This window comes from Molothrus aeneus, chromosome 7, assembly GCF_037042795.1.
Source record: "Molothrus aeneus isolate 106 chromosome 7, BPBGC_Maene_1.0, whole genome shotgun sequence".
NCBI classification, from domain to species: Eukaryota; Metazoa; Chordata; class Aves; order Passeriformes; family Icteridae; genus Molothrus; species Molothrus aeneus.
The window spans coordinates 23,456,679-23,471,906 of record NC_089652.1 but is presented as its reverse complement, the minus strand read 5'-3'; the positions used below and the strand labels follow the sequence as shown (position 1 = coordinate 23,471,906).

At 49.9% G+C, this 15,228-nt stretch overlaps 1 protein-coding gene across 1 annotated transcript; it reads left to right on the top strand.

The window, feature by feature from the left end:
- Positions 1 to 110: 110 nt before the first annotated feature.
- On the top strand, positions 111 to 13,015 carry CNOT9 (CCR4-NOT transcription complex subunit 9). The gene is made up of 8 exons (XM_066553308.1): positions 111 to 225; positions 5,161 to 5,340; positions 5,694 to 5,809; positions 7,269 to 7,378; positions 8,147 to 8,256; positions 8,705 to 8,803; positions 10,605 to 10,696; positions 11,382 to 13,015. The coding sequence occupies exons 1-8, from the start codon at positions 202 to 204 to the stop codon at positions 11,548 to 11,550; spliced, it is 900 nt and encodes a 299-aa protein (XP_066409405.1). The 5' UTR covers positions 111 to 201; the 3' UTR covers positions 11,551 to 13,015.
- Positions 13,016 to 15,228: the final 2,213 nt, after the last annotated feature.

The window sequence follows — 15,228 nt, the reverse complement described above, 5'->3', positions numbered from 1 at the left end:
GCGGCAGCGCCTTCCCGGCGCGCCCCGCGCGCGCCCGCTCCGCGCGCAGGCGCTGGCGCCGCAGCGGCCCCGCCCGGCCCCGTCCGGCCCCGTCCCGGCGTGCCCCGCGCGCGGGTGAGAGGTCGCGGCGGCGAGCGCTGAGCCCATGGCGGCGGTGACGGCGGCGGCCTGAGGCGGCGGCTCCGCTCCCATTTTCCAACCATGCACAGCCTGGCCACGGCCGCGGTGAGCGCCAGGCTCCGCGCCCCGCGGGGCGCACGACGGGACGGCGTTGGGGATGGGGCGCTGTTGCGCGGGCCGTGCGGGGAGCGAGAGTGCGGCCGCTTGGGGGGAACTTGAGGCCACGGGGTGGCGGAGCCCCGGTGAGCTCCATTCCCTCGGCATCACCCGCGGGGTCCGTTTGGCAGCTGCTGCACTCCGGCCGCTCCGTGCCGGCGGTGCGGGCTCTGCTGTGGCGGGGCCCGTCCAGGGCCTGGAGGGTTTCCCTGCGGGGCGAGCCGGCTCTGCCTCGGGTGCCTCACACAGGGCTTCCCTTCCTGACCCCCTGCCTGCCCTGCTCCCTCTTCCCCTCCTTCCCCCTGCCTGCCTCCTGTAGCCAGTCAGTGTTTTAAGGTTCCTTAAAGAACCACTAGAGAAGCTATCAGCAAAAGTAGCTTTAATACAAAAGCAGAAGCATGATAAATTTTGTTGATAAGGTTTGCTCTACTAAAAAAGCACATAGAGGAAAAGCAAACAAAAGTCTAGAATTAATTAATCTACAACCAAAATAAATCCAAATAATTATCCATAGAGTGTGTGGCAGGGGAAGAGCAGGGAAGAAAAGGATAAAGATAGGGTAGGATAAGAAGGGATAAGGAAGACCTTCCCACTGAGGCAAAAGGTTCAGAGTGGATCTTCTTTAAGTGACCTTAAAACACTTATCTGTGACACCTCCTGCGTGCCCAGCCACCTCCTCTGCCCTCTGGGAGCTGTTGTACTGCTGGCCTTGACAGCAGAGGGAAAGAGTAGGCAGTGAAAAGCCCCTCGAGGCAGCAGGTGCTGCCTGTTCCTGCTTCCCTTTTGCCCCACTGCAGTGCAGGACCGGCTATGGCTGGTGCTTGCCCTCATCCCCCTGAGGAAGCTGCCAGGATTGGATATGGTGCCTGGGGTTGAGGCTGGCCGGAGTGGAACGGTGCCCCGGCCTGGGTGGGTTCAGAAATGGAAGCTGAATTTGAAGGATGCAGTTATTGCTGTGTATCTGCCATGTGATTGGGTTTGTGTTTTGGTTTTCTCTCCTCCAAATGCTCGTTCATGGCATGTGTAAGACTTCCTAGAGCTGATTGAGTCTCTGAGTACTGAGTGTGGGAGGTGTATTGCAAAAGCAGCAGTTAGAGCTGTTTCAGGTGAACTTGGATCAAGGGTCTGGTTGGACTACCAAGGTAATGAGTAAGTACAGTTTTGATGAACAGCAGTTAGAGAACTTTTTAAGTTTCTCCTCTTTGTTTAAATGCTTGTGACTTTAACTGGTTCTTGGAGTGCTGTCAAAAACGTCTGATTTGAAGTACTGTTCTCCAGAGCATGGAAGGGTGTGCCAGATCAGGTAAACTCTCTCAATCAGCATTTCCATTTTTATAGCACTGTAATTCTTTAGTGTTTGTTGAAATGCATGAAGGACTCCCATTATGCGTATCTCCCATTAATCCTCTGTCTGTGTTCTAGTTACCTCTCTTTTAAAGACAATTTTAACAAAAATTCAGAATAGAGATCAACTTTATTTTAGGACTCACTTGAGTGTATATTCAATTTATGCATAGTTTATGCTAGCTGGTAGTTCTGTATTGAAATGTTTCCTACCACAGTCAGTGAGCTTAGGCTGGAGGTGACAGGGAAGGGTGTTTGGCTCTGGAGATGTGCTCAGCACCTGTGGTAAATAAAGTCACCTCTTAGTAAGGTCAGGAATTGGCTCAGGAATCCCTTTGGGTATTGTGAGCACTGCTGTGATAAAGCTGTGGTGAGCTAGAGCATTGGTCTTCATGCAGTGATGCTGATGGCAGAGCTGACACTTAGGTGTCTGCCCTGAAGGCATCACAGTGCTGAGGACAGACTGAAACCACTAAATGTAGCTGTGATTGGCTGTAGGGCAGTGAACGCCCTGCTAGAATCAGCTAATTCACTGGTGTGGAAGCTCAAAGTTCATTTTTGGTGTTTCTGAACCAATGGCCTATCAAAATAGTTTAAAAAGCACATGTTATCCAGTTAGTCAATGTGTGGCTTTGGCTGACCAGGACTTTTACCAGTGTGCCTAGCAGCAACTGCTTAATTAGGAAGAGAAAGCCTTTTGCCTAAATCAATTTGTTGTGTGAGTGTTAGAGATGTCTTTTCTCCAAGAAGGAGAAAAGGTGTTACAAGATTTTTCCTGATCTAATGCTGTTGAAAAGTGTTGCTTTCCCTGTGTGCAAAGGAAAGTCTGCCTGGTGGGGTTCTGGACTGGAGCTTGCAGGATTTCTGTGGCCCTCAGGGTTCCCCAGAATTTTGGGTCTTAGAGGGAGAAGAAGAAACAATAATGAAATAGGGAATTAGGAAAAAAAAACATGTCTTTCTATATAAACTAAAACAAAAAGAGCAACTGTAGAACCTATGAAAAGCAGTTTGTTCTGGCTAAGGCAGATATTGGACATCATAAACTTAATTGTGTGGAAAATCTACTTAGTGTTCTCTAGGGATCACAGGCACATGATTGTGCTTTTAAGGGGTCGATGTATTTAAGCTTACAGGAACTGAAACTTCCAGTGAGTCTAGAAAAATAGATGGAAGCTTTAGATAATACAATTATAACAACAGTATTGCTACACTGCTTGTCAACCCACCATCTCACATAAAAACAAATGAGCTCTGTTTATTCTCCCTCTCTTTTTGAGCTTCAGTGTAGAAGTAAGCATTGCAATTGCACCCACAGTTGTAGGGGCACAAGAAACTTGGCAGGATCACTAATTTAGTTTGAGATTTGGGGGGAAAAAATTACAAATTGTGTAGGTGACTGTCCTAGTTCTGGCCAGAACAGAGTTAATTTTTGCATTAGATGGGAAGGAGCATAGCTAGGCCCCAGAGATTATTCTGTACCACCTCACATCATTTTTCAGAGAGGGAGGAAGGACTTGATTTGAGTTTGGGCCAGTGTGGCCCAGGAAGCAGTTGGGTATTGTAGGGGGATTCTGTGGGGTGAGCAGTAGCTTTTCTTTTCTTGTACCCTCTGTCACTAATATTAGTTAGTTTTCTTATCCCATTGCTGTTCCCAGTAAATTGTTGCTATCTCAACCTGTGATCATTACCTTTTGTGCCTCCAATTACCCTTTCCATCTTGGAGCAGGGGGTCTGGGAGGGTAAGGAAGGAGTGACAAGTGATTTGGAGTGGTTTCAGTGGGAACAGTAAATGGGAGATTACCATCCCTAAACCATGACAGTGAGAAAAAAGAGGACAGGAGGAAATACGAACAGCTAAAAAAGTACTTGAGCCCAAGAGTACAGGGACTGATAACACTACATTGGCTTATGTATGAACATTTAAGTTAAATAATACAACAGAGCTGGCTGGAGGAGAGAGAAATCCCACAGCTGGGGAATAATCTCTTTGGATGTGACTATGGAAATAAAATGGGGATAAACAGAGGAGGGAAACCTTTGCAGACATAGAGAAAGAAAGCTGTTGGTGTCTGCCAAAGGTTGAGAAGTCTCTCTCCATCCCTCCTGCATGCCTTCTGGGACTGCCTCTGCCATGTGGCTTCAGGTTTCGCTGCAGCCACTTTCAGTTCCTGTATTCTGTGTGTCTCAGTGGTGAGCAGCTTGGTGACAGCATTGCTGTCAGTGTGGTACAGGCTCTGCTTGCATCTGTTGTGGGGAGCACGTGAAGAATTTCAGTTGGGGTTACAGAATGAAGAAATACAGTCCTGTTCCCAGCTGGGATCACTGCACAGTGGGATGCAGAGCTGGTTGCGTGCTGGTTGGGCTGGCTCAGGAGCAGCAGGTGCCAACAGGGCTGTGCTTGGCTTCAGTAATAACCACTGCAGCAGTGTTTGAAAAGGTTCTGACCTGGTTTTTGGAAATGTTCACACAGGAGGCTTATTGATGGTTTTTGTCTCCTTCAAAATTTTGTATCTGAGTCACCAAACTATCTCCTTAGGAAACCTGCAGAGCATTTGTTTGCACCAAGTGCTGCCTGTGCCAGCAGAGGCAGGAGACAAAGTTTCAGTGAAAGACTTGTGCCTTTTTTCTCCACAGAAATTATGATACAGTCCCTCTTTTCCCTCTTCTTCCTAATTTTTTTTTTTTGTATTGAGAACTTGTTGATCTTGATACTGTTCTTTCCCTGATGTTTCGAGAGGCAGAAGCAAAATTTGGATTTCCCCTGAGTAATCCAAATACAGATCTAGGAATACAGGATCTGGAATCCTGTATCAGGAATACAGGCCAGGAATACAGATCTACCCTTCTCTGGGCTTATTTTGTACAGGAATCAAATCATCCTGAGATCTTGCGCAAAGCCATTCTTGAAAAATTCCCTTTTAGCTCCATGCATGTGAACAATGTAGCTGGTATCAGTACAAGCCATTGGTAACAGCAGCTCTTACTGGCTGTGGCCGGTGTCATGCTGATGGTGAAGTAGTGAAAATTTTTCTACTGTTCATATGAATATTTTTCTCATGTGCCTTGGGTGAATCTCATTGGCAGCTTCCAATGTCATGGGTGTTTGTGGAGAGAAAAAGGTGACCTCTGCTTTACTCTGAATCTGTGGAATCTTGCACTTAAAGCATGAAATAAGTGCATGCCAAATGCAGGTGGAGCCCATGATAGCTGGCTGAAGTGTGTGTTGCTCCCCAGGAGCTCTGCACACATGGGCAGCAGCTTGGCTCTCATGCTGAATGGAGTTAGAAAGGTACTGCTTGACAAGGGGATTAAGAGAGACTGTCTTAACAAGTTAGGCCAGGAAATAAAGCCTTAGAATTTCAAATAGGTGAAATACTAACACTAATCTATGGAAAGGATGGATCCATGTCCAGGACATCTTAATAGAGCTGTAGGTCCTGCCCTCTCAGTCAGGAGGTTCTTTTTCTGTCAGATTGTGGCAACGGTTTGGGTGAGAACTGGATAAAATGTTTGGACTGAAGCTTTCCTGTTTCCTCCCAGCCTGTGCCAACAGCACTGGCTCAGGTTGACCGTGAAAAGATCTACCAGTGGATCAATGAGCTGTCCAGCCCTGAGACACGGGAGAATGCACTGCTGGAGCTGAGCAAGAAGCGCGAGTCCGTGCCTGACCTCGCCCCAATGCTGTGGCACTCGTTTGGCACCATCGCAGCACTCCTTCAGGTGGGTCAGGCTGCAGCATCAACATGTTGCAGGGCTTGTGCATCCATCAGGTGGATCTGGGGAGGGAATGGTGGGATCCCTTACTACCATTGCTTGGGAGTATGGTCTTTGTTGGATCGTGTGGTGGGGGGAGCAGATGAAGGTTTGGATGCACTCCTGTGACTCCATGTCAAATAGCTCCTGACCCAGCTCTGCCCTTGCCTGGGCAGCATGGTGGCTGCCATTTAACTTGAAAGTAACTTGGTGAAAGCAGACTGTTATCTGCTGTCACTGCACTTCCTTGCCAGGCAAGTGCTTTGGTGTAGCTTTCTGATATTTTTTCCTTTAACTTTCCACTCTCTGTTAATTTTTAGGAAATTGTAAATATTTATCCATCAATCAACCCTCCAACTTTAACAGCCCATCAGTCCAACAGAGTCTGCAATGCTTTAGCTCTACTACAGTGTGTTGCATCACACCCTGAAACAAGGTAAGTGTTTCCAAGTTGTGTGGGCTTTCTGAGGTGTTGATATTGACACCTCAGCCCGTGTGTTTGACTTTAGAAGCACTTTAGCTCCTTTCTTTTTTTTTATGTGAGAGAAGTGAAACAGACAACAGAGCTGATAGATAGGCAGCTGCCTGCTGCTTTTACTTGTTTGCATGGATTATCAGGATGACAGCTTTATGGTCCTAAATGCATTGCATTCCCTGGATCATTCTGAGATCTTGTAAATTCTCTGAACACTGGGTTGTGGCAGCTTCTGGGAGGTCAGCCAGTGCTAAGGGTACCTTTGTGTTGAGTGCTCTGTGCAAGGATCCTTGAGCTTACAATTATTTAGGCAAGGAGCTGTGTTGGTGCGCAGTATCAATAATGCCAAGGCTGTGGGTTCTATCCCCATATGGACTCTTCACTTAAGAGCTGGACTCCATTATCCTTGTGGGTTTCTTCCAACTCAGAATATTCTGTGAAGTCAAAAAAGAACTCCTTAAATTTTAGCTTACAGTTTTTTAGACCAGCTGTTGAAAGGGTGGAATGAACACAACTGTCTTTCCCAGGCAAGTGTGAGGCAAGGGAGCAATAGCAGAGCCATTTTTGGAGTCCTCAGCCAGTGTCTGACTTCATGTTTTCTCAGTCTCTGCCCAGTTCATGTCAGTAGGGAGAAATATGATGTTGGTTCAGCCAAAATCAGTAGCTAGAACTCAGAAGGAAACTACCTAGAGATCCACAATCTCATGCTTCTGTTACTGCTGAGCAGCAGCATAGCTGAAGTTGGTTTCGAGCTGCTGCAAAGCAGTGTTAAACAGCAACCCTCCCATGAGATGATATCCAAAGAAATAGGGTAGTTTTACACGACTCACCTTTACATGTAAAGTTTGAAAACTGAAAATGTAAGAAGTATTTTGTATGATTGTGCAAGTGAGCTTCCATCTGTTAGCAGAGCAATTTCCAGCATTCTACCTGCAATTTTTATTTTTCACTACTGCCAGATGGCAGTGTGAGGACTCTTGGGGAAAGGTGTTGGTGCACATTTAAACTCTGGTGATGCCTAAAGCTCAGCCAGTCTGTGTTTCCAAGAAGTACTTCTTACGGGCACTGTAGCTGACAATCCTTGCCATTGGGAACCTGCAGGGTGAAATGCAACAGTGAATGTACAAAACAGAGAGTCTAAGTGGCAGGAGGAGGTAATAAAAACAACAGGGTGTTCTCAGTTCCTGGTCAGCTGAGGCAGGAATGCAGGTAATGGACAGATCAGGTGTTAGGTTTTGTGCTGTGCCCAGTGCAGGATTTGCTTCGTCCCTTCCCATGAGAGAATTAAGTGTTACCCACTTTTGAGGAGCAGTAGCAATGGGGTCCACCAGGAATAGTCTGAGGCTCTGTGTGGTAATGCCAGATTGTGTGGCATTTGTTTCCCCTGTTGTTCAAATTGTGTGTTCTCTGTTTCATGCAGATCAGCTTTTCTGGCAGCTCATATTCCTCTCTTCCTGTACCCCTTCCTGCACACGGTCAGCAAGACCCGTCCGTTTGAGTACCTGCGGCTCACAAGCCTCGGAGTCATTGGTGAGCAGCCAGACGGACACTGGAGCACTGATCTCCTCCTGAGTTAGAGCACCTCGTGCTGTGGGCATAGAGACCTGCATGGCCAAAGTCAGAGGTCTCTTGTGATTGGGATTTTCCAAGTCCTGTAGCAGTAAGAGAAGGAGCTGCTCCTTTTCCGTTGTGAAGGCAAACTTGTCTGCCTTTTCACTAATAAAAACCCACCGAAGTCTAAATGCATTGCCAAAAATATGTTTCTTTGAGTACAAGTACCTGCAGACTTCTTGTGCCTTCACCCTCAGCCCTCTCAGCTAGGCACTGGGATGGGTGGGGGCAGGCTGGGCTTACTCTGGGTTTCTGTCATTGATTGACTTGGGTGTATTTTCCCTGTCTTCCTCTTATCCTGTTTTGTTTTTTTTTTAACTTTCTTCTTTCTGCCCAAATAATTTTTCTCTCAATGCATAAAGAGTCTTAAAATGGATTTCTTCCTCCCAGAGGCTTCTGTGGGTGCCATGATCCTTTTGTGTTTGTCTTACTACTGAGGGAGAGCCAAGAATGCATCCCCTTTCTGAAAAATAAACAACCCCCAAACACATTACTTTTACACTGATTACTTTTACCCTGCCAGAATGATTTCTTTTCCAGCCATGTGCTGCAACATGTCTAGGATGACAGCCTGGCATTCAAACTGAATAGTTTCTGGGGAGGGCAGAGCACAGGCCATCCTTGAAAGCTGTGATTTTTTGAAACAGTTCATCATTTACTGATTTTGGATTTTGTTTTTACTTCAAGGGGCCTTGGTGAAAACGGATGAGCAAGAAGTGATAAATTTCTTATTGACAACAGAAATTATCCCCCTGTGCTTACGTATTATGGAGTCTGGCAGTGAGCTCTCCAAAACGGTACCTTTCTTTTGTTTTAATAAAGACACTTCATTGTTCATCTCCTACTGACCAGGCAGCCAGTGCCCTGCAGAGCTGGCTTCTCTGCTCTTGGAAATGCTGGGACAAGTCTGGGTGGAGTTTTTACCTCCTCAAAAACCAAACATACCAAGACCTGAGGCTGCCTGAGTGGTCTGGGAGTAGTTGGCATCTTATGCAACCTGAATCCAGTCATCTTGTACACTCTGCTTTGTGTCCATCTCTTTTCTTTAGTCAGAGATGCCAGGCATTGTGTACTGTCCTGCATTTCATTTTGGCTTCTAACTTTCACTGAGTAAAGCATTTGCTGCCTGCTGGAAGACTTTTCAATTCTGGGGCTGACTTGAAAAGAGCACCACACAAAGGCTGTCTCTTTTCAGGGTAGATAAGTTGTTTATATGCTTTGTTTCCTGCTTTCTCCCCATTCTAGGTTGCTACGTTTATTCTTCAGAAAATCCTCCTGGATGACACAGGGCTGGCATATATCTGTCAGACTTATGAGCGGTTTTCCCATGTTGCCATGATACTGGTAAGATTATTTGTTTTTAAAGTGTTTATATTTAAAAAAGAAAAAATTATGCTACAGCAGCCAGCCTCTTCAGCAACTACTTTACTGCTGTCTGGCTGGAGCAGCACAGGATGAGGGAGGCAAATCTTTCTTGGGCTAATTGCTTGTGGCACTGTAGCTCTTCTTCCATGTTTCCTTGGTATACTTCTGGTTTGCATGTCAAGAGAACACATATTAGTTGTGATATACTAAGTCCCCAAGACAAAAACAGGTAAACCTCTTCAGAGAAGAAAAAGATTTTCCAGAGTTGTAGGTGTTTCCATTTGTAGGTAGGACGTGAATTGATTTTTTTATGTAAGAATGATCACACTGTTCGGATCATGGATCTGTGTCCCATCCCTGTCTCTCACAACGTGTTGAAAGGGCAGGGCAAGTATATATCATACTTGTCTTCATGACTTCATAGCTACCAGCTACTTCAAGCTTTGGATTTCTGGGGTCACTTGTAGGGTTTCTATGTAGTAACCCCCTGAACCCATGGAAACTTTTTGCACCCACATTGTCTTTGGCCAAGGGGTTTCAGACATGAATTCTTCCTTGAACACAGAAGGACATGGGTGTGTAAAGCTGTGTTAGCCTGTATAGTCCCACCATTAGGTGAAGCCCTGGGCAAGATCAATATTCCATAGTGCAAGAAAGAAAGATGAAAATGTAACAGACTTTTTCATTGTCTATTTCAAAAATCAGGATAGTGTACTCCTGTCTAATGAGGGTGATGATTTACTTCCATGTCTGCTGATAACAGAGTAAGATGTCACACAAGTATTATATGCTTTTAAAAGAGCAGGTTACTACTTTCCATCCAGGAGCTCTCTGAGGAGCTTGTGGTTATTTATTTTGAAGAAATAATTGGTAATCCTGGGGAATTGCTAAGAACAGGAAGCTTGCAAAAGGGCAGATGAGGGGGACCTGCTAGTTGCTGATGGCCAGGATATCCAAATGCAGGTGAATTTGGCTAATGGGGAAAATGTAGTTTACAGGAAAAAAAACAACTTGTTGGACAGATGTGATTGGCTCCTAAATACAAGCCTGTAGTCTGTTAAATTCTTCAGAGCAGGTGTGTGAAGGCATCCACACTGTTTGCTCAGCTGGGCATGTTCAAAGGTGCAGCCATGTGCAAAGTCCTACTTAGTGTGAGTAACAGAGACTGGGCTGGGAAGATCTGTCTATGCCTTGCTTCCCTGGAATGGCTTCATGAGGGAGGTAGCAGAAAGAAAAAATACACTGCTTGGATGCAGGCTAAGACCAGATAAGGATCTTACTACAAGTGTGGGTGAACCCAGTCCTATGGCCTGGCTTTCCAGGGTATTGCTGTTGTCTTAAAAGGATGTTGAAATGAAGGGAATGTGTATGAGAACAGAGGGTGTTGCAGAGCTTGGGACCAGACCTCATAGTGTCACTCAGCCTGAGCTTATCAAACTATTTGGAATGTGTCTGTTTTCAATGAGGGGGAAACCCCAGGGTCTCTTTAATCTCAGAAAGAGTTGCTAAGTAGTCCTAGAAGGTAAAAATTAAACAGAAATGAGGTGAGCTTTCCTCGAGCTGCTGTTAGAATCCTTTCCAAGTCATGGCAAGCTGCTATTCTCAAAGGCATCTTGGCAAGCAGCACCAGGCTCCCTGCAGGGGTATCTAGATAAAAGGTAGTGGCCTGTGCTGCACAGGAAGCCAGAGTAAGTGATCTAATGATCTCTCCCAGTCTCTGTCGATTGTGAAGCTGTTCTTTTAAAGACTTTAACTGGTGGCACTGGCCTCTGTCAAACAGGGTAAAATGGTCCTGCAGCTCTCCAAGGAGCCATCGGCACGGCTGCTGAAACACGTTGTCCGCTGCTACCTTCGCCTTTCTGATAACCCCAGGTAAACATTTTAGGAGTTTGGGCAAGGGCTTCTCCTGTGCCCTTGGAAGCACAGCTCTTCAGTTCTCCACAGTGCCCACCTGGGGGGAATCAAGGTTCCTGGTCTGTCAGCTTTAGTACAGTATGGAAGATGGGTGGGGTTTTTGCTTTGATTTTTTTTCTTGCTAGTCACAGGAGCTTTTATGGTGCATGGGAGAAACAGTGACTGTTGGGGGATTGTGTAAATTCCAGCTGTGCAGGTTACTAGTGCCTGAGCTCATATGTATCTTGAACAAGATACAAAGGAGGGCCTGAGGTGGAAGGTACACTTTGCTCTGCCTCTTCCGCATCAAGAAGAGTAGTAGTAGATGAAATTCAGTTGGGAGAATACAAACTGATCTCCTGCTGACCAGTAGCTCTGCCCAAAGCTTCTGGTAGTGTATTTGTTGCCTCAGTCTCTCCTAGCATCGCATCACTTTGCTGCTGGCTGTGGGGGTGCAGGGGCTGCTTGGCGGGGTTTAGTGTCAGGGGTGGGAGCTGTGCTGGCTGAGTGCCACATGCTGCAGTGCTGCTGCTCAGTGGTTTCCTTGGCTGGCTCTAGCAGGGAGACCTCCAGGCAAAGGAATGCTGTGTCCCCAGTGGGGTTTGCTCCCCTCTTGCCCCTGTGAGTTTATTTGTTGGGCCCCGTTTCTTGTCTCTTGATGTAGGGCACGTGAAGCTCTCAGGCAGTGCCTTCCTGACCAGCTGAAGGACACCACCTTTGCCCAGGTCCTGAAGGATGACACCACCACAAAGCGCTGGCTGGCTCAGCTCGTCAAGAACCTGCAGGAGGGTCAAGTCACTGACCCACGGGGCATTCCTCTTCCTCCGCAATGACTGCTGGGGGAGGTGGGGCACTGGGGAAGAAACAGCTCAGGTTTACAAAGAACCAGGAACAGGTGACCTCTTCTGCAACAAACTGGGCACGCCAGCTGGCTGCTGGCCTGTCGGACCATCCCACCCAGCCAAAGGGCTGCTCTGTAGCAGTGCAGCAAGCCTCCGGGGATCCCAACACCAGCAAATGCTGATACTACAGCTTCAAAAAAATCAATAAAAACAATCTGTGTAGATCCCAGTCTCTCCAGGAGGCTTGGGTGGCATCTCTTCCCCCACCTCCAGGCAGGGGGGCAGTGCAGATGTCCACTCTTCCAGCAAATTCAGCCTCTGCCCAAGTGGTGCACAACAGCGGGTATGTGCACTACGTCCCTCCAGTTCCTTGTCAGTTCTTGTTTACATGTCTGTTTAGATGAGTGAACTGAATAAAAGCTGATCCAGTTGTTTTATCCCCTCCTTATACTGCTACTCAGCTGCAGGTAGTCCAGGGACAGCTTTTTTCCCTGCCAGCACATCCTTGCTCCTGGCTCTGCATCTGTCTGGCACAGTGAGCTTCTCTCTTCTTTCCTTTGGCATGGAGGGAGTGGCTGCAGCCAGGCCACTGCGGTGCTTGCCCCAAGAGGAGGGATGGATTACTTGCAATGAACCCATGTGTCATAAGGTTGCTTCACAGAGCTCTGGGGAAGGAGAAGACAGCAGGATTGTGCCTCCTGTGCTGTAAATAGTTCACTCCCACAGCTGACCAGCGGCCAGAGGCTGATGTGTGCTGGCCTCTCATCTAGACCTGGGAAGGCTGCTGGCTGGCTTATCACACGGAGCTCAGTGTGAGGGCACCTGCCTTGAGGTGGTGGTCAGGCCACCGACTGATCTCCTGCTGCCTGCAGGCTCCAGGTATGCTGCCTTCTGCTCCCGCTGCTGCTGGCCGCAGGCGCCTCTCAGTCCTGTTCCCTCCCTTCCCCCCTCCTCCCGCTCCCTCTGCCAGCCACGTGCATCCATTTCAGCTTTGAAACCTGCCTTGGCATCTGCCACGGCCCCACTGCAATTAACCTGGACCAGCAGCCACTTACCTGCCGCCCCTGTGCCGAGGGGCTAATGCAGCCACAGCAAGCTCTCGGAAGCAGTGGAGGAGCTCCCAGGCTCTGCGGCAGCAAAGCCTGCTCTTGGCTGCAGGCAAGCCTGGGCAGCTACTTAATTTCTCCCCCCTCTTCGAGTAGCCCATTTTGCTGATCATCTGCAGTGTCGTGCCAACAGTGTCTTAAATCCCATCATTTCCCTTCCCTCCTCCTCTCGCAGCCTTGCATAACAAGGGCAGAGCACAGCCTCTTCCTTGCCCTCGGGTTCCTGTTTTATAACCATTGCCTTTTCCCTCCTTTTCACCCTGACCTTGCCAGGGTGTGAAAATGCTTCTGTTTGGTTGACTGTTTTTTTTTAAAATTCCGATTAATAAATAATAAAACCCCAGCCAGCACAGATTGGTCCCGGTCTGGTCTCTCGGGGGGAGTAGGGGCAAGCGGTGCGGTGGGGATTTATTGCAGATGGGAGGAAGGGCGGGATGTGCCACCTTGGGGGTATGAGCGTGGAAGAGCGGCCTTTTCCCAGTGCGAGCTGGCTATATCCCTGTGGCGCCGCATCTCTTCTGGGACAGGTACTGTGGAGGGGATGCTGCCCTGTTTTGCTTCGCAGGAAGCCAGCGAGCCTGCCAGAGAGAGAAGCGTCTTTGCGAGCGCTGCCGCACTCCCCCGGCGTCCAGGTCTGTCAGAGCATTGCCCACCCCAAAGTTCAGTCCCTGCCCCTCACCCTTTGCCCCCAGCTTGGATCCCTATGCGTGCAAGCGGATCTGGGGACAGACAGGCTCAACCGGAGGATAAGAGTGGGGGTTTGACCCCAAACGAGGGGCTCCGCAGGGTGCTCCCAACCCTGCCGGCCCCTCCGCCGCCTTCTTTACCTGCCCCCCCGGCTCCGCCTCGGGAGTGGCGTGACCTTAATCCGAAACGACCTTGAGAGGCAGCGGCTGCGGGGCGTGCGGGGCCGGGGGCGCCCCGCGGGGGCGGGGGATCGGGGCCGGGACCGGGGGAGGGCTCGCTGCCCGGGCGCTGCCGAGGGGCGGGCAGCCCGGCTCCGTGCGGCTGCTGGCGGCGGAGCACCGGCGGAGCGGAGCGGAGCGGCGACGGAGAGCGGGTACGGAGCGGGCGTCCTGCGGAGGGGAGGGGGCGACGGCGGGTACGGGACTGCGACCTCCAGGTTCTGGGAGCCCCTCTCTGGGGCTGCGGTGCCCCGGAGCGGCTGCGGACAGAAGTGCCGGCGGTTTTGTCTCCTTTGCCATAAGGTGTGATTTGTCCCCTGAGCTCTAAATGCCTTGGGGTTTACCGCCCCATCCCGGAGCCCCTATTTCTGTTCCCCGCCTCACCTCCAAGCCCTTCTGCCCCCGGCCAGCTGCCGGCTGAGCGAAGCTCTAGAACGAGGGCAGTTTGTAAGCACACCGGGCCAGCGAGGTGTAGGGGTGCCTGAAGGGGGGTGAGGGGTCATCCTTCCCTGTTCTGGCACGCTCACCCGTGCGGTGGCATTTTGTTCTGACGGGCTGCTCTGCACTGGAGCGGCTGGGGACCGCTCACACTCACTGTCCCTCCGGCTCTGCTGGGGCCTGTCACCACCAGGAGAGACGCTGCGATGGCTCAGAGTGTGCTGGGGTAGCTGGGGCTGTTCTGGCAGCAGGCAGCTGCCCTGCGGGAAACTCTCGGGTTGAGTTTCTCCATACCCTGGCTCTCCTCCCGTTTGGCTCAGCAATGTAATTCAGACTGGGGCAAGGGGGCCTGCATGGGGCCAGGCTGTGAGGGGCTCATGGCATCCTTCACACAACAGGAGAGGGCAGAACAGATGTGTCCTTGCACTCACATGCTCTTCCTTGTGCTTTCTTGTGCTTCCTTGGGTTGGAAGGGGGCATCCCATCTTTGCTGCACTTGTGGGGAAGGCACTGCTCCATGGTTGGGACTGGGAATGCTTGGGCCGTGCTGGGAGCCTGGAAGGGGTGGCACTGGGGGAGAAGTTTAGCTCCAAATTCTCAGTGTGGTTAATGGGCCCCAGGGCTATGAGCTGCCCCTTTGCATGCTGCCACCTTGTACACATGCATGGCAGGGTGCCAAGACGACAGAACTGTTGGTGGCACTGAGCCCATCTTTGTCCCAGTCCAGCATGTCTCCCTGCTTCTCCAGTTCTGGTGCCACCCCAGCTTCCCTAAGACATGCCCATCTCCCTCATCTGCTGTGGCACAGGGGCTGCAGAGCTGGTGAGCACCTGGAGCTATGGCCCTGTGAAGTGGCCGTGCCAGGCTGGGTGCTGCTGGAAAGCAGGAGAGTGCAGGCAGATGGGTGACTGGGGTTGTCCCTCCTGATTCCCTGAGGGCCATGGGGTGCAGGAGCTGAGAGCACACTGTGGAGGGTGGATGTGGGGCACTCCTGGAGCTGTGCTAGCCAGCATCAGGGCACCAACTCTGAAGGGCACAAGAGGAGCACAGGGCTACCCCCCATTTTTGGCACTCCAAGTCCTGGGCCAGTGGGTCAGTGCCCTGTGGGTTGGATATGGGGGGATACAGGCACTGCAGCAAGTCCTTGCAGTCTGAGCCTTGCAAGAAGGACCAGTGTTGGGGAAGCACAGCCCCAGCACTGGGAACTACTGGAGGGCATT